This window comes from Leptonychotes weddellii, chromosome 9 (assembly GCF_054177405.1).
Source record: "Leptonychotes weddellii isolate Sample4059 chromosome 9, ASM5417740v2, whole genome shotgun sequence".
Lineage (NCBI taxonomy): Eukaryota > Metazoa > Chordata > Mammalia > Carnivora > Phocidae > Leptonychotes > Leptonychotes weddellii.
In genome coordinates, this window is record NC_138377.1 from 66726541 (window position 1) to 66747902 (window position 21362).

Consider the following 21362-nt stretch of genomic DNA (forward strand, 5'->3'; position numbering starts at 1 on the left):
AATCCCATTGTAATTTGGGTTAATAAAGTCATACTGAAAGCTTTTGAGGATATTTTATATTTAGTCATAGAAAGACAAGTGAATATCTTTGCTTTACATAATTGATAGCAAGTAATGTTTTCTTCCTTAGTAGTATAGAATATTAAATCTCTTCAGAAACATTTTTTACTATATCCCAAAGCTAAAATGGTGTCTGAGAAAGAGGATGAAAAGTGCTGACTTAAAAGTTTTGAAACATCTCTTCCCAGTTCATAGCTGTTAACACAGATTTTATAGATTACCTTACAAAGTATTTTTCTTCCCTATGCAGTTTTAAATTTTGTTGGAAAATGGTGTGGGGAAATAACTTCATGTGTATTCATGATTTCTGCCTTGAGCCTTTGCTTCTTGTGTTAGGTTTACAGGATCAGTTTGAAATACAAGTAAGCTATAATTAAAAAATAAAGAGAATTTCTTAGGACATTACATGCTACTTTGAAAAAGTTACTTATTGAAGAGTTTAATATATTCACATGTCACCATACAAAAGGTGTAAAAAAGGCATGGAGTGAGGTCTACCTTTCACCCCTGTCCCCCAGTCACTCACTTCACTTTTCTGAAAGCAACTACTGTTGGCAGTATCTTGTGTATCTTTCAGAGATAGTCTATGTGGAAGCAACTAATATTTTATGTAAAAATTATGTTTATTTTTAAATAGTACGTGCACATGATAAATTCAAAAGTGTACCCAGCAAAAGAATTTTCTTTGCCTACTGACAACTCTTGGTCCCCATTTCCCTTTACAGGGACAGTCATTGTTTCTTATAGGTCCTAGATATAGTCTATCATTATGTTGGCATTATTAGTGTCCTGACATACTATTAGTTTATTAGTTATGGCTTTCATGATACCATCCCGAGTGAGCAGATTTATTAAGATAGTGTGTTCAAAATGATGAAATCCCTCTGATATAGAAAATAACTGTCAAGTCTGGAAAATATTCAGACAAATTACCTTACCATTGTACTACATTTCCCTTAAAATTTTAAACTTACAACACAGGCATACACTGTCTTAACCCGCCTTTTTTGGCAGGGGGAGGTGGTACAATCTTGGTATAAGTAGAAAGATATAGAACAAAAAAGATATGTGCAATTAAGTTGAGAATATTAGAGGTTTCCATGATTTGGGAAAGAAACAAGTTTATGAACTCAAAAGTGATTATAGAGAATCGCCTTTGAGCTACAGGCATTGGGTTAAGTTGGTTTGCAGCAGTGCCCTTCCTTGAAAACCAGTTCCTAGCCATGCTTCGGGCCCTCCTAGCAGATAACCTTGCTCCAGGTCCTGCTGGGATGTACTTTTGGCAATGTGGTTGGAATGTATCTGGCTCAGAATTACGGCATACCACACCTGCCTAAAAAAACTTGTAGAAATTAAAAGAACTTGGATGTCAAGAAGAAACCCCCTAGTTCATGAGGCAGACTCTAGCACTGCCTTCTGGATATACTGATGATGCCTTTCTTGAGTGACTCCTTACCATCTGAACCAAAAGCTTTTGTTTTAAATTCCAGCCTCAGTGATTTTCCTCTCTGCTAGATCTGTGTTGCCTTAGAGCACAAATGGGCCACAAATTAAGAACTACCCTTTTCCAACATGCTCACCGCTTCCCTTCCTCCTTCCAGCCACTTGGGATGGCCCAAGACTGGAATTATGGTGCTAGGTTAGTAAATGTGACCCCTAATTAGTAGTCTCTCCTTTATTCTTTGGGATTTCTATTACCCCCCGCTTTTTTTTAAGAAAAATTGATGAGTTTTGTATAGTTGATCAGATATAAATAATGCTGATTTCACAGTTTAGCAATTATGGTGGTTGTTTAAACATTTGGTACTAAATTATGTTGTTTCAAATAACTAAAAGTCCAAAAGCCAGTTACTCCTGAATTATCCATTTATTTTATACTGTTGTCAGGCAGCTCCAGAGTTGCTAATTTAACCAGTAAGTCTATTTGTTACTCATTAACTGAGAAACTATATTCTGAGAACCTTGTCAGGAACAAGGGAGTTTAAAAATATGTAAAATTAGGGCCTTTGTCCTCTGTAGAGTTCATAGTCTACTATGCTGTTTTTCCTCAACGATGTCTTTGATTTGGCTCTTTCCCCTCAATAGAATCATATTTACTTTACGGATTACAGGTGTATTTGATATTACATGGTGGATAAATGACAAGTTGTCCATAAAGGAAGTTTTGTGCCTTTTCACAATAAAAAATGCATTTACATTATAACTTTATAGTGATTCTCATAAGAAAACTTTTTTTGTCTTTTTTCTTGCAACCAGAAATCACCATTTTAATTTGTTAAACATATAATGAGTCCATATATTTTTTTAATATTTTTTTTAATTTAAAAAAATGTTTGGATACATGAAAAAACCCCTCAAAACCCAAACCCACGTAACACACCAGCTCCTCTACTCAGGTGCAGGTAAGCCTCCAGTGCCCTAGATGTCGCTCTGGCTCCACGATGGGGGTGGGTATGAGTCTCTGTGGTTACCAAGTTCGGGGCGGAGAAGCCGAGAGTGGCTGGGAAATGATGGCTGATGAAGACGAGGAAGTCAAGCAGGTCTTGCAGAAATTGCAGGTGAGCCCATAGATTAAAATCTATATGTGCCTTTGTTACTCGGGAAGAAGCGGGGAGCCCAGTTATGTAGTACCAGCGAATTCCTTGGCGCATGCAGCACGCTGCATGTGTCGCTGAGGTTACTATAAGAACTCGCCAGGGTGCAGCCGCTGTCGGAGAGGGGAGCCTCCCGGGCCAGGGGAGGAGCGCAGCCGTGTGTGGGGACCTCCTGCTGCTGACCTGAGTACACTCAGTTTCAGTCCTATGTGGAAGAGGATTTGTTGCTCCTAACTTTATTCTTGCATGTTCTTAGGGAGTTGTTTTGTTTTTTGTTTTGTTTTGTTTTGTTTCTCCCTCCATTCACCCATCACAGGTAGTATACACAGTAGTAGATCTGCAGGAACTATTACCATGTGTTGTTTTGATTCCCACAAAGGCCGTTTCTTCGCTACTTACCTGCTTTGAAATTGGCAACAAGCAGAGTAATAGCTTGCACCACTTGTATCCTGGTCACTCCCCTCAGGACTCCACGGTTTTGATTCTTTTGCACACTTGCAGTCCCAGCTTGGGGTCTGATGACGAGGGGTTCATACTCCACTTAGTTCATAGCTGACTGCAGTTGTGACTAGGACTAGTCTTTTGTACTTGGTAGGTATGCACTAACTGGTTGTTTGCTCTTTACCTTCTTTCAGTGACCCAAGATTTTCCTCAAATCTCAGAAACTCAGTTCTTTGTCTTCTAAGACAGCCTAGAATTTATTTTTTAGTTTTATTTATTTAAGTAATCTCCATACCCAACGTGGGTCTCAAACTCACCACCAGGAGATCAAGAGTTGCATTCTCTTCAGACTGAGCCGGCCAGGTGCTCCCAGTCTGGAATAAACATTAGACTGGTGACAGGTTTATAAGCTCCTTAAAGGCTTGTAATGCAAAAGTTTAAACACTGGTGAGACTTGTTTGTTTCTTGAGCAGACTAAGATAATAACACTTTTTATAGAGTGTGAGCTTTATTTTACTTCCACTTGACTTAGATTAATTTCATTCCCTAGTGTGACTGGCTGAAATAGAGATTCTCAATCCTGGCTCCATATTAGAAACATTGTGTATATGTATAAAAAAATTCTGAAGTTATCCCTGAGGTTGGGGTGATTATGAGGCATTTTTTATTTTGTATTTTTTACATGTACTTATTTAAATTTTAGTAACTTACATATATTACTTTTTCCATGAGACAAGAAATTATTAAAAATGTTCACCCCAGCAAAATAAAACAACAAAGCCAAACAATTTCTTGCGTATTTGCTTTCAGGACTAGAAACAGACACTGAGACCCTCTCTAAAATTCCTGATTTACAGCCATGCGCATTGCAGGGCACAAGGAATTGGGTTGTAAGTTTTGCTGGGAACAGTCTTTTCCTAGGCTCATTTGTGGTAGACGGACTAAGCATGTATGTTTGGGGTATCTTGGGTGGGGTGGGCAGGAATGGTGCAGGAATGGAATGGGGGAATGGAATAGAGGAGAGGAAGAGGATAGTGATGTTGCTATCCATGGGAATGGTGGTACGTTTTGATTTCATTGTCATTTTAGGGCAGAAGGAATGTCATAAAAGGATATTTCTCAAAGTGTGTTTTACAGACCATTTTCATTACAGTCATCTGGGGTGCTTGTTAAAAGGTGTTTGAGTTCTGCTGAAGCTTCTAAAATTGGAATCTGCAGGCTGAGTCCTGAAAATAATACACACAATAAAATTTGAAAAACATTGCTGCTACAGAGGGGACTGTCCCTTCTCTTTGCTCTGGGTAGGGTTTTAAAATAAGTATAGCACCTATGTGTTTGTTAAGAGACAGGGATGATTCATTAAGCCATTCAATCAACATTTTTAATGAGAGCCTATTGTGTTCCAAGCCCTGTTGTCGTATTCAGGTATGGCTTTGAACACGGGAGATGGGAGATTAGGACTCTCCCATCATGGAGCTTACATTCTAGGGATGGAGACAGACAACAGACAGTTAATGTATAGGTCACATAATTTCAACTGGTAAGGACTATGAAGAAAAATAAAGTATGATTAACAGGGGAAGTGGTTACTTTAGTTTGGATAGTCAGGGAAAGCCTCTGAGAAGTTGATAGTGAACTGAGATCTAAATGATAATGAGGAATGAGGCATGCAAAGATCTGGGGAAAGAGTGTCCAGGCAGAGGGAATGGCATGTATAAACCCCCACGGTGGGATTGAGCTTGCTGGATCCGAGGAATTCAGTGAAAGCCAATGTGGCTTGAGTATTGTAGAAGCGAGGGTGTGTGAGAGCGAAGGGAAACGAAGTTTGTGGCAGGGTGAGTAGTAGTGTGAGGTCAGATCGTACCGTCTTCTAGGCTGTGGTCAGGAGTTAGATTTTATTCTACCTACAGTGGAAAACTGAGAGTTTGTGATGTGCTGTGCATTTTTGTAAGGTCATTCTGACTACAGTGAGGAGAATGTGAGAGAGTAGAGACAAGATGACCAGGTAAGAGGCTATTGCAACAGTCTGGGCAAGTAATGGTGCCGATTTAGCCCAGGAGAGTCCTAGTGGGATGGAGACAGGTAGATGGATTTAGGATGTACTGTGGAGGTAGTTAAGATGTGACAGAATTGTGTTATATATTTCTGCTGCTGGTCAGTTTCAGACTAGATAAAGGAAGAGCTTTGGTGTCATAGGAAGACTCAGAGACAGAGGTGTTTAAAATAGGAAAGGGAACATTTACTTGGGTCAAAGGCAAAAGAGCCAGAAGGTGACTTGACAAAAACAAACAAAACAACAAAAACCATGAGTATTTAAAGAAACAAAATCCGGTAAAAATACCAAGGTCCTCAAACTTAAATCGATCTCTTTGTCGCGGAAAAGAATGGCTCTCACATGTTTATCATCATCACAATGGTCATGTATTTTCAGATACTAGCATAGGAAAAATCAGGGATATGATTGTTTTTGTTAGGAAGTCCAGTTTTAAGGGTGCATTTCAAAGTTTTGTACTCTGGGGACCAGTAGCATAGGATTACCTTATTAACTGTTTTATCTCAAGTTGCAAAGTGTTTTCCTCCCCTTGACTGTGGTATATGAAGTGCTTAGTCATACTGGAAGCCCTGTTGGGGCTGGGGGAGAGAGAACTATCATCATGGGGCCGGGACTGGCATGGGACTACATGAGCGTGGTGCTGGGACCTGGCTACTTTTCTTTATGATCTGTGGCATTTTGGTAGACCCGTCCGCTGGCCTCTTGTGTCGTTCCTCAGTGAGGTAGAGGATCCGAGTTTCTAGACCAGAGCTGGTATGGCTAGCTAGTCTCAAATTTCCTTGTCTGGCGTTCTCTTCTCTTAATGGTACTATTCTTACACTTCCTAGGCACTGGTGGATCAGCTGTATTCGTTTCGAGAGTGCTATTTCGAGACACATGGTGTTGAGGATGCTGGAAGGAAGCAACAGGATGTGCGGGAGGAGATGGAGAAGACCCTGCAGCAGATGGAGGAAGTAGTGGGTATGAGTGGCAAAGAGCATGCAACCCCCTGCCCTTCGCTGAAATGCGATAGAGTTTTGCTCTCTCTCTATGAAGTCTTTGGTATCCTATTTGTGGCTGCTACAGGATGGTACAACAGAGTATTTCTTCTGAGGGCCCCTGTGTAGGATGGCTACCTTTTAGTCCTCTAAACTGTGTTTTCTAAAGTTTGATTATAGCAAATGCCATGAAATAAAAGAAATACCTGTTGCTTAAACTATTCTTTTTTTTTTTTTTTTTTAAGATTTATTTATTTATTTGAGAGGTAGAGAGTGTGTGTGAGCTGGGGGAAGGGCAGAGGGAAAGGGAGAGGGGGAGCAGACTCCCTGCTGGCGGAGCATGGAGCCCCACTCGGGGCTCGATCTCAAGACTCCGAGATCATGACTTGAGCTGAAACCAAGAGGTGGACGGACACTCAACTGACTGAGCCACCCAGGTGCCCCTAAACTCTTCTTCTTAATTGACCTTTCTGCCTCTAATTTCTTTTACTTCCAAATTAATTTATGTAATGGCCATGCCATTATCTTTTTAACTATTACTTCATGCATTTAATCTTATCCTTTTGTCTGCCTCTTTGCTCAAGTATCAGAGAGTCCTACTATTGACTGGTTGAGGTGTAAACACCTTAATTTGGTATCCAAGACTCCATTATCTGACCATTTTGTTTGTATTTCTTTCTTCTACTCTTATCTGTGACTACTTACTTAACAGAGGAACTTTTTGTTTCTTTCAGGATGGACTATCCATTCTCCCTTGTACATGCCACTTGGATTTCTGCCTCTCTGCCTTTGTGTATATCATTTTCTTAACTGGAGGATCTTGTCCTTTTCTCCTTTTCACTTTTTTTTTTTTTTTGAACATTTTTTAAAGATTTATTTATTTATTTGAGAGAGTGAGAGTGAGCGAGCATGGTGGGGGTGGGGTCACTGAGGGAGGAACAGAGGGATAGAGAATCCCAAGCTGACTCTCTTGCTGGGTGTGGAGCCTGATGCGGGGCTTGATCTCATTACCCTGAGATCATGACAGGAGCTGAAATCAAGAGTCGGATGCTTAACCAAATGAGCCACCCAGGTGCCCCCCCCTTTTCACTTTTTAAAGCCCATTCATTGGGTGTATGCCATATGCCCCTTTTCATTGTTGTTTTATTTTTTTTAAAGATTTTTTTTATTGGGGCGCCTGGGTGGCTCAGTCGTTAAGCGTCTGCCTTCAGCTCAGGTCGTGATCCCGGGGTCCTAGGGTCGAGCCCCGCATCGGGCTCCTTGCTCCGCAGGAAGCCTGCTTCTCCCTCTCGCGCTCCCCCTGCTTGTTTCCCTGTCTCGCTGTGTCTCTCTCTGTCAAATAAATAAAATCTTTAAAAAAAAAAAAATAAATAAAATAAAAAAGTTTTTTTTTAATTTATTTGAGAGAGAGAGAGAGCACGAGTGGGGTGAGGGGCAGAGGGAGAAGCAGACTCCCCACTGAGCAGGGAGCCCAATGTGGGACTCAATCCCAGGACCCTGGGATCATGACCTGAGCCGAAGGCAGATGCTTAACGACTGAGCCACCCAGACGCCCCTTGTTGTTTTAATTTTCCATGAATATGCTTTGTCCTGTCCACTAGATTGTAAGCCCCTTCGAGGTAGGGATAATGCTCTCTTAGTTACCCTATTAACCTAACCTAGTACTCTGCAAATGGTAGGCTTTCAGTGGTATTGAAAGCATGGGGGCTTTGGTAGGCTTTCAATAAGTGGTTTGTTCATAAAGAGTTTCTTCAACTGTTTCATTCGTAGGGCCGACCTGAGGTTATTTCTTGAGAGAACGTGCCCTGGTCCTCTCTGTAAGACTGCCTGGGTTTTTCTAATTTCCTCCATTTTCCCTTTCCTCCTAGGTTCTGTCCAGGGCAAGGCACAGGTTCTGATGCTGACTGGGAAGGCACTGAATGTGACTCCTGACTATAGTCCTAAGGCTGAGGAGCTTCTGTCAAAGGCTGTGAAGCTGGAGCCCAAGCTGGTGGAAGCCTGGAACCAGCTGGGTGAGGTATACTGGAAGAAAGGCGATATTGCGGCTGCCCACACCTGCTTCTCAGGAGCCCTGACCCATGTGAGCCGTCTACTGTCCCCTTGGAAAACACAGATGGGGAAGGCTGAGATTCCTTTGGTTTTGTGAATTTCCCTAGGATATGAATACCAGAATAGAACTGTGCTAGATCTAGGAGAATGGAATCAGAGGGGAGGAAGATGTGGGGAGAAGACCTGGCTGAGGAAAACAGGGACAGGGGACTGAGAAAGGAAGATGATGGGATCAGGTTCAGGGAGAGATGAGAAGTGAAGAAAAATTAACAGCCAAGTTGATCCTTGTAGATGGCAGTAAGAATTAAGATGAGAAATTAGATTTAGAAGATTAAGATAGAAAAGATCTGGAAAGGGGAAATAGAATCAGGAAGGTTGAGTATGTGTCTTCTCCATTTGCAGTGCAAGAACAAAGTGTCCCTTCAAAACCTGTCCATGGTCCTTCGCCAGCTTCGGACGGACACTGGAGATGAACATTCTCGTCATGTCATGGACAGTGTCCGACAGGCTAAGTTGGCTGTGCAGATGGATGTCCACGATGGCCGCTCCTGGTGTGAGTGCTCTTAAAAGATCTCCAACAAGTTTCTAGAGCAGTGGTTCTCAACATGGCTACACATGCCAGAACCTTCTGGAGCCCTGCTGTTGGGTCTGATTCTAAGTGTCAAGCCTGGGCATCTTTGTTTTGAAGCAACCTGAAAGGTATTTTGATGAACCACTGTTTTAGGAACTCTTCGATCATCCAAGAGAGGACGCTTATGTTTCCACATAAGCAAGGCAGGGCTTTTGTGCAGTCTGTTCAGGTTTCTGCTTTGGGTCTGCGTTTGCCTCTTTATCCCTGTGAAGTTTGGAGTATACCAAATACAGTGTTATCACTGGGTTTTGTCAGATGTGGGACCTTTCAAGTAGAATTTTGAGGGTAACCAAAATAGGTCATATCTTGAATCTGGGCTCTGAGGCGACTCACCACTGTGTTTCTTGGGTTTTTTTCCTTACTTAGGTGGGGCAGGTTGGCTAGAGTGGGCTGCAGCTGGGTGTCTCCCCTCCCCAACGTGGATGGGTATGGCCAGGTGGTATTTTCCTTCCTCAGGTTATTTAGGCTCTGGTTAGCTAGTTTCTCCTGGGGGCAGGCCTTGTGAAGAACAGGGTGCTCTAGCACATTTCGGAACAAGTTCTTTCTCCCCTTCCCCCTGCTGTAAGTATGAGGGGATTTTTCTCGGATACTTGCTGTGGGAATCTGGTTGAGCTTCTGGAGGTAAATCTCACAGTATCGTGGGGACCTCCTTAGGCCTGGGACCCCTGGAGTTTCTGACTCCCAGACTTGTCCACATTGACCCTCCAGCTCTTTGTCAGTTACAGTTACAGTTTGGGTGCTCCTATCTCAGCACTAGTACTGCGGCTCGGGAGTTCCTGCCCTGGTGAGCCACAGTCCCTGTGTTTGCCTGTCTTTCTTCAGTTTTAGGGGCAGTAGTTTGCCCTGTGTTGTTCCCTGTCTTACGGCTCCAAGAAGAGCTGTGGAGTTTTCAGCCCATCAGGATGGAGTGGTGACTTCCCAGCCCCTTACAGGAGGAACCGGAAACCCTTTGTTTCTCTTTCAGATATTCTGGGCAATGCATATCTTTCTCTTTACTTCAATACTGGCCAGAACCCCAAGATCTCCCAGCAAGCCCTCAGTGCCTATTCCCAAGCAGTAAGTATTTATGGTCACAGCAGAAGCAAGAGCGTCTTTCAGTCTTGTGCGTGGCTCTTTTGCAAGCAGCGTGGGCAGTACTTAGTGGCATCCAGGATGTGTGGTTTTGCAGAGCTCTATCTACAGAGGTGACTTACTTCTTATAACTGGAGTGTTAGCAACCACTGGCAAGGGAGCCACAGTGCTAGATAGGCCTTTGAACTATCTGGATTTCCTACCGGCGCTCATAACCAAATCACAGAGCCCATCCCAGTGTGTTCATCTTTTGTGGTGGGGAGAAAAGTCTATATTAAAATAATGCTTATGGGGCACCTGGGTGGCTCAGATGGTTAGGTGTCTGCCTTCAGCTGGGTCATGATCCCAGGGTCCTGGGATCGAGCCCCGCGTCGGGCTCCCTGCTCCTCGGGAGGCCTGCTTCTCCCCCTCCCTCTGCCACTCCCCTTGCTTGTGTTCTCTTTCTCGCTGTGTCTCTCTCTGTCAAATGAATAAATAAAAATCTTTAAAAAAAAAAATAATGCTTATTAATATTTGTGTACGTGTTTAAAGAAAAAGGGAAGCTCTAATACTTAAGTATAAGTTAAGTGCTATCCCATGATAAGCCTGGATTTCCCACAGGCTAAAATCAAAAACAGTAGGGACACCTGGCTGGCTCAGCTGGTAGAGCCTGCGACTCTTGATCTCAGGGTCGTGAGTTTAAGCCCCACGTTGGGTGGCGAGATGACTTAAAAATAAAAGCTGTAAAATAGAAAACAGCATATAGCCCATTCTGCATCATTTCCTCAGGATTAATCTGCTGGTGCTTATGCTTTGTTTAGGCCTTTCAAGCCGTTTTTCTATCAATAGCTGCTTACATAGGGGATTCCTTCAGGCTTGAGCTCCTGATTACTCTTTATCAGAAGGTTCACCTTGGCCTTCTGAGCAGTTTTTATTTGGGCCTCATATTCACCTTTCTTTTTTTGCTTTCTTGCTTCTCTTGACTTGGAGAATTGCTTTTTAACTTACCATTACTTATTTTATTCTGTGTGGCAGAATATTCTATTCATGTTTGTAGTTTAGGGACTGACCTTTTTTCCATCAGGGAACTTGAAGGCAGAGGGATTATATTTTAGTCTAATTTCTTACTTTGGTGGATGTTTACATTTAAAAAAAATAGTAACAGTGTACTCTTTTTTTTTTTTTTTTAAGATTTTATTTATTTATTTGACAGAGAGCACAAGTAGGCAGAGCGGCAGGCAGAGGGAGAGGGAGAAGCAGGCCCCCCACTGAGCAGGGATCCCAGGACACTGGGATCATGACTGGAGCCAAAGGCAGACGCGTAACTGACTGAGCCACCCAGGTGCCCCAACAGTGTACTCTTTAAAAATTTTATATTTGGCTTCTGCTAAATTGTTGCTTTTAATTCTTAATTTCTTCACCCAAACCTGCATTTTTAAACATATTCAAACCAACCATTTAAACAATTTTAATCCATGTTGTTTGTACTTTTGTGATGTGCTAGGCAATGAACATAATCAGAAAAATAAGCTGAATGTAGCCCTGAACATAGCAGTTTCTTCACAGCACATCTGCCTGAACTTTCATGTAGTTTCTGGCCATCTTTTAAATTAGAGAATCAGAATTTGACTTTTAGTGGGTGTTTGAAGGGGGCTTGAATATAGAAACACGCTTCTATCTGTATCTGGAGCTGGGCTTATGGGGAAAGGAAATGTATTAAATTGACGACATTTCTTTTCTAGGCCTTCCTCATTGATATCATTATCTCACCATTAAAAATTTTTTTTTTTATTAGAATGCTTTTATACTTTTCTTTTATCTTTGTGCTGGTGCATGGATAAATTATAATCATATTTCAGAAAGTTTCATGCGCACACAAAAACCCTTACTTCTTTGAGGTGTCAGGGACTGAGTAATACACTACTCAAGCAGTTACTATGTAACAGTGTGGATATAGGTAACATTTTGACAGGGAAGAAACTTTGAATTTTTCCAGGGGGAAGAGGTCTAGGGCATGTTGGGCATGGCCATCCATAAGAGTGAGACAGGTTCCCCTGATTGTTTTTTTCTCTCTCTGTAGGAGAAGGTTGACAGGACAGCTTGCAGCAATCCTGATCTTCATCTGAACAGGGCAACGGTAAGACCTGCAGGGTGGTGGTCGTCTGCAAGTCACCCAAGTGACAGCTGGGTCTTAGCTTGGAACGATAACTGAGTATTCATAGGGACAAGGTTGAGTACAAACTACGGGAGGAAAGCCACATTATTTTGAGGGAGAGCTGGCTCAGTTTGACTTTAGGATCGGATGGGGCCTCTGGCGGGAAGGTGGATGGGGCCGAGGAGGCGGGAGGGTACACAGAGGATAGAGGGACAGTTTAGAAGACTTTTCTGAAATGTTCAATATAAATATAAAAATAGAATGACCCACTGTATGCAGCGTAACTATTTTCAAATTTGGAAGTTAGTGTCTTTGAAACAATTCCATCTTCGGGGTTTGTGACCCCTTAGCCAAGGTGAGGGCTATAAAGCACTACTGTTTCTTCAGGCTGTTCATCGTAGACCAGGAAAGCCACGGGGAAGGAAACGATTCATTTCTGTAGATTCCTAGCACACTGTGCCATCACTCCCCCTGCCATAGTTTGTGTTAGATACACATGTACTTGGGAGGTTTTCATTTACTTCTTGTGCAGTTACATAAATATGAAGAGAATTACGGGGAGGCCCTGGAGGGCTTCTCTCGGGCTGCAGTCCTGGACCCTGCTTGGCCGGAGCCCCAGCAACGAGAGCAGCAGCTTCTGGAGTTCCTGAGTAGATTAACCAGCTTCCTTGAGAGCAAGGTAAAGGTGTCAGAAGGCTGAATTCTGCTTTTATTCTGTGGGTCAATAAAGTAAGAATAAAGTAGGCTTCGGTTGCAGTGACTCTATCTACAGAAGTGGGTAGGTGGGAGTAGGAGTAGACTCTCAGAGCGACTAGTTTACATCTTCTTATCTATTCCCCCACCCCCCCTTTTTTTTTGGCAGGGAAAGGTGAAGACCAAAAAGTTGCAGAGCATGCTGGGAAGCTTGCGCCCAGCCCATCTAGGCCCTTGTGGTGATGGGCACTACCAGTCGGCCTCTGGGCAGAAGTTGACCCTGGAGCTCAAGCCACTGAGTGCCCTACAGCCTGGTGTGAACAGTGGTGCCGTGGTCCTAGGAAAGGTGGTGTTCAGCCTCACCACAGAAGAGAAGGTCCCCTTGTGAGTTTCTCTTGCCTTTCCTCTTTTTCACTCTTTTGAACTAATGGATCTCACTTCCTGGCCCTTCTCTGACAGTTGAGGACGTTGTCAGTGGTCACAGATGAGTGCGTTCTGCTTCCTTCTGTGACTGTCCAGTGAGCAGGTACTGTCTAGGTGATGACTCATGATCTCTCCCTAGATTTTGTCATCACCCATTTTTTTTTTTCTGGAACTTGGTGCTCTGTGGATTACAACATCCATAGCTGAAATCTGAATGCTGTTTTTTATTTTATTTTTTATTTTTTTAAAAGATCTTATTTATTTGAGAGAGAGAGTGAGAGAGAGAGCACAAGAGGGGGTAGGGTCAGAGGGAGAAGCAGACTCCCTGTTGAGCAAGGAGCCCGATGCAGAACTCGATCCCAGGACTCTGGGATCATGACCTGAGCTGAAGGCAATCGCTTAACCAATTGAGCCACCCAGGCGCCTGAATGCTGTTTTTTATAAGGCAGATGGAAACCTTGAAATTTTCCTGCCTCTTTGTATTTTCATGATCACAGAAGTAGGAGGAGGGAGAGTTTTCAGTCCTCTTTGGACTTAGGTATGCCTAGGCAGTTCTGGAAGGTTAGCTTTGAGTTAGAATTTAAGGCCTGATGGGGAGATTGTCTTAGATGTTATTCAACAAATATTTATTGAGCATCTGGTATACGTGTGGTAGGGAGTGAAATGTAAAGGATCCAAGTGAAGGTGCTTACAATCTAGCAGAGGAAATGAGTTAACATTCATTTAGAAAAAATATTTTTTTAAGATTTTATTTTTTTAAGTAATCTGTACACTCTCAGTGCAGGGCTTGAACTCACAAGCCCAAGATCATGAGTCGCACACTCTACTGACTAAGTCAGCCAGGCACCCCTCACTTAAGAAAATTTTTAATTCTTTTTTTTTTTAATTCAGATTTTTTTTATTACGTTAATCACCATACATTACATTATTAGTTTTAGATGTAGTGTTCCATGATTCACTGTTTGTGCATAACACCCAGTGCTCCATGCAGAACGTGCCCTCTTTAATACCCATCACCAGGCTAACCCATCCCCCCACCCCCCTCCCCTCTAGAACCCTCAGTTTGTTTCTCAGAGTCCATAGTCTCTCATGGTTCGCCTCCGAAAATTTTTAATTCTTGAAAAATTAGTCTGTTTCATCCCTCCTTGGTCCATCACTCATTTCCTAATGTCTCATTGACTGGTTTCCTTTTTCTGGTTTCTACTGAATTTGTTTCGTCTGGCATCACCAGTGTCTGGTTCCGTGGCTTCCACTACGTGGCTCCGCAACATTCTGAGTGCTCTCTCACTGTTCCCTTTCATATCACTTCTGCTTCATCCAAACTGAAACACTTCCCGTTATACGCCTGAGCTTTCTCCATGGACTTCTCTAGAGACATATGAGTGGAAGATCAAGAAGATAGTTGAGAAAAGTTCAGTTAACTAGAGCAGACCCTAGAACTAAGAGGAATGAGAAGGAGAGATAGACAAAGGTGGATTTTAGGGGGCTTTGAAGACAAATATTTTGTCACTCCTTGGTTTCTCTTTTTCTTAAATTCTAAATGTTGAGTTCCAGGAGGACTCTATTTTTGTTCCTTTCCTCTTTCCTCCCTTTACCAGGATGGCAAATAGGTGCCAAGTTCTGTCACTTGGCAGTGGCTGTCCAACGTACTGTGTAGAAGTGTTCTGAGGCTTCGATTGGATTCACCAGGAGAATGCTGGCCTTGATTGCAGTGTTGGTTATGAATTCAGGTGTGCCAAGTGATGGCGTGAGCCTCAGTTCTTCACCATCTCATTTATAGGTCATGTCTTTCGGTGATGTCACATAAACCCAAAGCGTGCTGCCCCTGCTGTGCTCACAGGTGCATCCCCAGTCCAGGCCTCATTTCTAAGTTTTGGATTCCTATATCCAGCTACCTCTGGGCTCCCATCAGAAATCTCTAACTCAGTATGTCCAAAATTACTCGCTTCCTCTTTCTCTTTAAACTGTTTCTCCTCCCTGACTTCCTTGTCAATCAGTGGTGCTGCTTCTGCTCAGTCATTTCATTAAGACTTCTGGAAGTTGTTCTAGAATTCTCCATTCTTCTGCATTGTGGCACTCACCATGTCATATATATATATATATAGGTTTTTTTTTTTAGTCCCTACTTTTCTGTCTCAACAGACTCAATATAGCCCCTTATTGCTTCTCCAGACACGTCTTCTGACTCCTTGTTTTTTGTCCAGTGTTCCACAGTGCAGAGAAATAATTCCCAGATGCAGAACTGAGCATTGCCATTTCTTGTATAAAATCCCTTCCTACTACTTCCTATCCCTTCAGGATAAAGTTTGAACTCTTAGGTTAGCTTAGCATGCAGAGTCCTTCATAATCTGCTCCCTGCTTGCCTCTTTCCATTCTCTTCTTTTACTTTCCCACTTGTACCTCTTGTGCCTGTCACGGCATTATTTTGTAGGTTCCAGAACAGCTGTTTTCATGCCTCTGTGCCTTTACACACAGTTTGTGTCTGTCTGGATAATCCTTTGGCTCCTTCTTGATACAGCTCACATTTTCCGCCACAACATTTTATTTTGAAATTTTTCAAACATGGTAAAATTGGAAGAATTTTGCAGTGAACATCTGCGTACCCGACCACCTGTATTCTACCAATATCTCGCTTGGTTTCTCACACATCTTTCTCTCCCCTTATTCATCCATTGATCCATCTTATTTTTGGTGCATTGCAGAGTAAATTGCAGAGATCAATATACTTTCCTCTAAATACTTCAGCATGGAGTCATTAACTAGAGTTTAGTATTTGTTTAGTTTTCTTCTTTTTATGTAAAATTTACATAGAATGAAATATACACATCTTAGTGTACATTTGCTAAGTTTTGACTAACATACATCTGTGTAACCCAAACACCTATCAGGATAGAGCACATTACTTACCAGCACCTCAGAAAGTTCTCTTGTGTTCCGTCCCGGTTAATCCCCGTTTCCATTCTGCCCCAGAAGTTTTCTGTTCCTACTGAGGATTAGTTTTCCTTTTGTAACCCAGATAATTTTTTATCCTTTACCATTCCGTTTGAGGGTCTCCTCCTCAAGGAAACCTTCCCTGCTTTCTAGTTTTGAACATTTCTCCTCTGGGTTCCCGTGGTCCCACCTTTGGCCTCACTGAACTCAGCACGAGGGAAAAGCTGTCTGTTCTAGCACCTCTCACACTTGTCCTGTAAGTGACGGTTTAAGTGTCTCCTCCTGCTAGACTGTAAGCTCACTCATAGCTGGATCAGTGTCTTCTTGCTAAGCACAAAGCTTGACACATGATAGGTTTTCAGTGAAAGTTTGTGGGATTCAATGAAATTGACAGTGATGGTTAGAGAGTTGGAAGGTTGTGATGATTAAATTGATAGACCAGGAATAATGTTGCATCTGCAACATTTTGAGCTGGTTCATTATTAGTATTTGTTGAATGGTCCCAGCATGCAGATGTCTCAAGTGTGTGGCACAGTGACTGATGAGTCTTGTGCATATGCTTTATCAAAGATACTATATATGTAAGACAGATGAGGACTCAGACATGCATAGTGGATGATGGTACCTGTTGTAAGTTTTCTAAATAAGTAACTGAGAAAGCATTTGTTTATTTTGTTGATATTTTAAAACCACTGTTTTTGCTCTTCTTTCCTGCCCACTTTCCTCCCTTAACCCATCTTAACCTGGCAGTACCTTTGGCCTGGTAGATTCAGATGGACCTTGCTATGCAGTGATGGTGTATAATATGGTACAGAGTTGGGGAGTGCTCATTGGGGACTCTGTAGCCATTCCTGAGCCCAACCTTCGGCTTCACCGAATTCAGCACAAAGGAAAAGTGAGTGATGGCCAGGATTTTTTCCCAGCTCATAGGCTCTGAAAGTGCGGCCAAGTTTGTCTCTTTTAACAAATATGTAAAGTAATGCATATATATGTATGTGTGTATATATATGATATGCATATGTATGACATACATATACATACATGTAATTTTTTTTTTTTACACTAGAAAGGGAAACTACTGGTAAAAAAAAAGAATTTTAAAAATGGACTGGACAGAGAAAGACAAATACTGTATGATATCACTTCTATGTGGAATCTAATAAAGCTCAACTTAGGAGAAGAGAATAGAATAGTAGTTGCCAGGGGCTGTAGGGGTGGGCAAACTGGGGAGATATTGTTTAAGGGTGCAGACTTGCAGCTAGTAGATAATGGTAGCTTTTTTTGCCTGTACTGGCTCATTTCATATGGAAATCTTACATGAGTCGCTATTTAACCACTTGCTCACCATTTAGAGTAGGGGTTGGCAAATGGTGGCCTATTGACCAAATCTGGCCCCTGCCCATTTCGTATGGCCTGTGAGACAAGAATAGTGTCTTTATTTTTATTTTTTAATTTTTTTCAAAGATTTTATTTATTCATAAGAGAGAGAGAGAGGCAGAGGGAGAAGCAGGCTCCCCATTGAGCAGGGAGCCTGATGCGGGACTCGATCCCAGGACCCTGGGATCATGACCTGAGCCGAAGGCAGAAGCTTAACCATTTGAGCCACCCAGGTGCCCCATGTCTGTATTTTTAAATGAAAACAATTGGAAGAAGAAGAATAATTTGTGATACCTGAAAATTCCAGGAAATTCAAATTTCAGTGTCCGCAAGTTAATTTTTTTGGAACCCAGCCACGCTCATTTGTTCATGCTTGTCTGTGGCTGCTTTTTGCACAGCAGTGTCAGAGTTGAATAGTTCCGTGACAGAGACTGTGGGACCCACAAAGCCTAAACTGTTACTTGGCCCTTTACAGAAGAAATTTGCTGCCCCCAGATCTAGATTATTTCTCACTTTTCCCTGTCATAAAGGCACTGTAGTGAAAAAATTTATATCTGTCCATATCCAGGATTATTTACTTAAATGAATTTCTAAGGTAGAATTCTGGCTCCAAAGGGTGTGCAGAGTTCTGAGACTTTTGATACGTATTGCCAAGTTAATTTTTGGAATATTGTACCAGTTAGTACCAACAGTAGATGTGAGCGATTGTTTCTCTGTAGTTTTCTCAGCTCCGGGGAGAAAGCTTTGAAACATTATATGCTGCTTTTACATGAAAAATATATTTTGGGCCTTACAAACACTTGGACTAAGAGTTTCTCAGAATTTTCACTGGCGGCTCTGTGTATCTGGGTTTTTGTCTTTGTTTTTAAGATTTTATTTTTAAGTAAGCTCTACACCCAACATGGGGCTCGAACTCACAGCCCTGAGATCAAGAGTCACATGCTCCACCAACTGAGCCAGCCGGGCGCCCCTGTGTGTATCTAGTTTTAATTGTCAGGAAACCTGGGAAGGGCAGATTATGTGGAAGCTAGTGGTGCCCTTTGGCTAGGCTGTGCCGGAACCTGTCTTTTTTCAGAGAACTGTCCCATTCTTGTGGTGATGTTACTGGCATCCCGCCTGCCCCAGATTTTCCCTCTGAAGATTGAAAACTTGGGGAAAATTATATCCCTTTGCTAGCTCAGCTTCGTTTCTTTAATGTGAGATGGAGGTAAGGGGTGTATATCCTGCGGGGCAAGGAAGGGGGAGTAAGTCCCAGGTGGTGTATCCCTGTGGAGTTGCTTCCGTCTCAGGATGTGTCGTGAGCCTCTGTGCGCTTGTCTTTTCTAGGACTATTGCTTTTCCAGTGTTCGTGTGGAAACACCCCTCCTGCTAGTGGTGAACGGGAAGCCCCAGGGCTCCAGTAGCCAGGCTGCTGCCACCGTGGCATCGCGGCCCCAGTGTGAATGAGCTTACTTGACTGGCACGCTGAAGAAGGAGTCGGCGCGAGAGGAGAAGCTCACAGGCCCTTGGCCGCCGGACCAGCGACGTCCCGGGACTCGGCCGGGCCGGGGCGGATGTTTGAGATGATGACTTTCCTTTCCTCTGCCCTATGAGGCACTGTGTGTCTCTTCTTTCCCTCCTTTTATCCCGTTCCAGCTCTCTCTGGGGCCACACGCTCCCCTGGTATAACCTCTGCTGCCTCTTTCATTGCTCTTCTGTTTTAGGCAAAGAGCATGGAATTGGTAGAAGGGTTGGGATCTTGCCATGGGACAGAGTTCCCAAGGTTCTTGTTCTTCTTGCCTCCTTCCTGAGCCTCATGTGTATATATCATTTCAGTATTTATTGCTAAGGGAGGGGGCTTAATTTTTTAATGGCTTGTTTTTTTTGTTTTGTTTTTGCAATTTTTATTTTATTTTTGTTTTTAAACTTTAGGTCCTTCCCCTTTGGGGCTGGAACAGAATTAAATTTGTTTGGAGAAAAAAATACTGTGTAGTTTGGCTTCATTCTCTCTAAGCTAGAATTTTGGTTTTAGGATCACTTCAATCCATTGGTGTAATCCCCCCCCCGGCTTTTTTTTTCCCTTTACATAAAATAGTTCATTTCTCTCCCAGTTAAAAGAATTCTGGCAACAGGTAGCCAAGGGCAGGAATGGCAACCCCACAGAGTTGCTGGGAAGTTCTGCATTCTGTGATCCCTAGGGGTGGCCCTCATCATGGTGTAAGATGACAGCAATATTATCCTAATAGTGTTACTAGGCTGCAAGACCAGAGGGAGCTAGATATTCAGTTCCTTTAGATTATAGTGTTATATTTTGTAATAGTTTTGCTCTCTTTTTTTCCTAAGATTGATTGATTTATTTGAGAGGGAGAGAGAGAGTGCACACATGTGTGAGTGGGGGGAGAGAATCTTCGAGCAGACTTCCCACTGAGTGTGGAACCTGACTTGAGACTCAGTCTCACGGCCCATGAGATCATGACCTGAGCCAAAACCAAGTCAGACGCTTAACCGACTGAGCCACACAGGCGCCCCTATAATAGTTTCTCTTAATATCCTTATGGAAAAATGTGAAGGAGGATTAATAACCAACTGAATGGCTGTAACCAGAGAGTACATTAATGGATACAGATTAATTTGGAAGACTTCTGGTGATCTGGCTTAGGTCTTTGTACTTGTTTGGTCCTGTTGAACTTTTTCTTTTTTTTTTTTTTTTTAAGATTTATTTGTTTATTTTAGAGAAACAAAGAGAGCATGCAGGGGGAGGGGCAGAGGAAGAGGGAGAGGGACAAGCAGACTCCCTGCTGAGGGAGGAGCCTGATGCCGGGCTCGATCCCATGACCCTGAGATCATGACTTGAGCCAAAATCAAGAGTCAGATGCTTAACTGACAGCCACCCAGGCACCATGGTTCTGTTGAACTCTTGATCAGTAACTTGAATATCATTGGTGACTCACTGATTATAATTTATAAAGAATGTAAAACAGAGGACTCCTCAGAGAATGGCAGATAAGCTAAATGGATGATAAAACTAAAGAAGGTACAAGGGCTGAATCTAAGATAAAAGTTTGAAGTCCATTCTTTTGATCCCAAAAGGCCAACTTTCTAGGTGTATCTTTAGCGTCATGTGTGAAAGATTACTGGGAATTTTAGTAGATAAAGTTAGTATGAGTAATCCATATGCACAGTTGCAAAAACTGTTTTTCGGCTGTACCAATGAATCTGTAGTAGCCTGGGAGGTTTTCTTTTTTTAAAGATTTTATTTATTTGACAGAGACACAGCAAGAGAGGGAATACAAGCAGGGGGAGTGGGAGAGGGAGAAGCAGGCCTCCCGCTGAGCAGGGAGCCCGATGTGGGGCTCGATCCCAGGACCCCGGGATCATGACCTGAGCTGAAGGCAGACGCTTAACGGCTGAGCCACCCAGGTGCCCCCAGCCTGGGAGTTTTTAACACAGTGTGTCAGCCCACATGCGGAGCTTTGTGTGCAGTTCTGGGTGTTGATTTTGAGACCTACAGTCATGGGAGAGCAATGCGGAACTTGAAGGGTTGTAAAATGCCTTGAGAAATGGTTGAGAGCAACTGGGGAGGTAGTGGAGGTGGTGTGATGTGTGTTCATTCGAGTCAGTAGAGAGATGAGACCCAGTTCCTCTTCCCCTTTTACTCAAGTTCTGAGTGTGATTTGACATATTCAGTGTAGGGCCAGACAGTAGAAAAATGGCCAGTAGGTGGTAGATGTGCCTAAAAGGGGTGTCTTAATTGGATGGTGGCCCCCACATGTGGGGCGACCATCGGGTGGAAGCTGGCGCAGGTGGTGAAAGAATTGACCTGGGGCAGAAAAAGGAGAGAAGTTTATTGAATACACTGCGAGGGAGCGCAGGTAGACGGCAGAGGAGAGGCCATCTGCCACAAGGCAGTGGGGGCCTGTGGGGGTGCTGTATTTAAAGGGGGAAGGTG

General features: G+C 42.9%; 1 protein-coding gene and 1 pseudogene across 2 annotated transcripts; both read left to right on the forward strand.

Annotated features, from left to right (window-relative positions):
• Positions 1-329: 329 nt before the first annotated feature.
• Positions 330-1889, forward strand: LOC102748430 (short transmembrane mitochondrial protein 1 pseudogene; annotated as a pseudogene).
• A 636-nt stretch (positions 1890-2525) lies between these two features.
• Positions 2526-19396, forward strand: TTC5 (tetratricopeptide repeat domain 5). Of its 2 annotated transcripts, XM_006730619.3 has the most exons (10): positions 2526-2618; positions 5976-6108; positions 7994-8205; positions 8577-8727; positions 9770-9861; positions 11936-11992; positions 12543-12689; positions 12873-13087; positions 16808-16952; positions 18761-19396. In XM_006730619.3, the coding sequence occupies exons 1-10, from the start codon at positions 2568-2570 to the stop codon at positions 18878-18880; spliced, it is 1323 nt and encodes a 440-aa protein (XP_006730682.2). In that variant the 5' UTR covers positions 2526-2567; the 3' UTR covers positions 18881-19396. The 2 variants fall into 2 exon arrangements, with proteins under 2 accessions (XP_006730682.2, XP_030881033.1); XM_031025173.2 differs by lacking the exon at positions 16808-16952.
• Positions 19397-21362: the final 1966 nt, after the last annotated feature.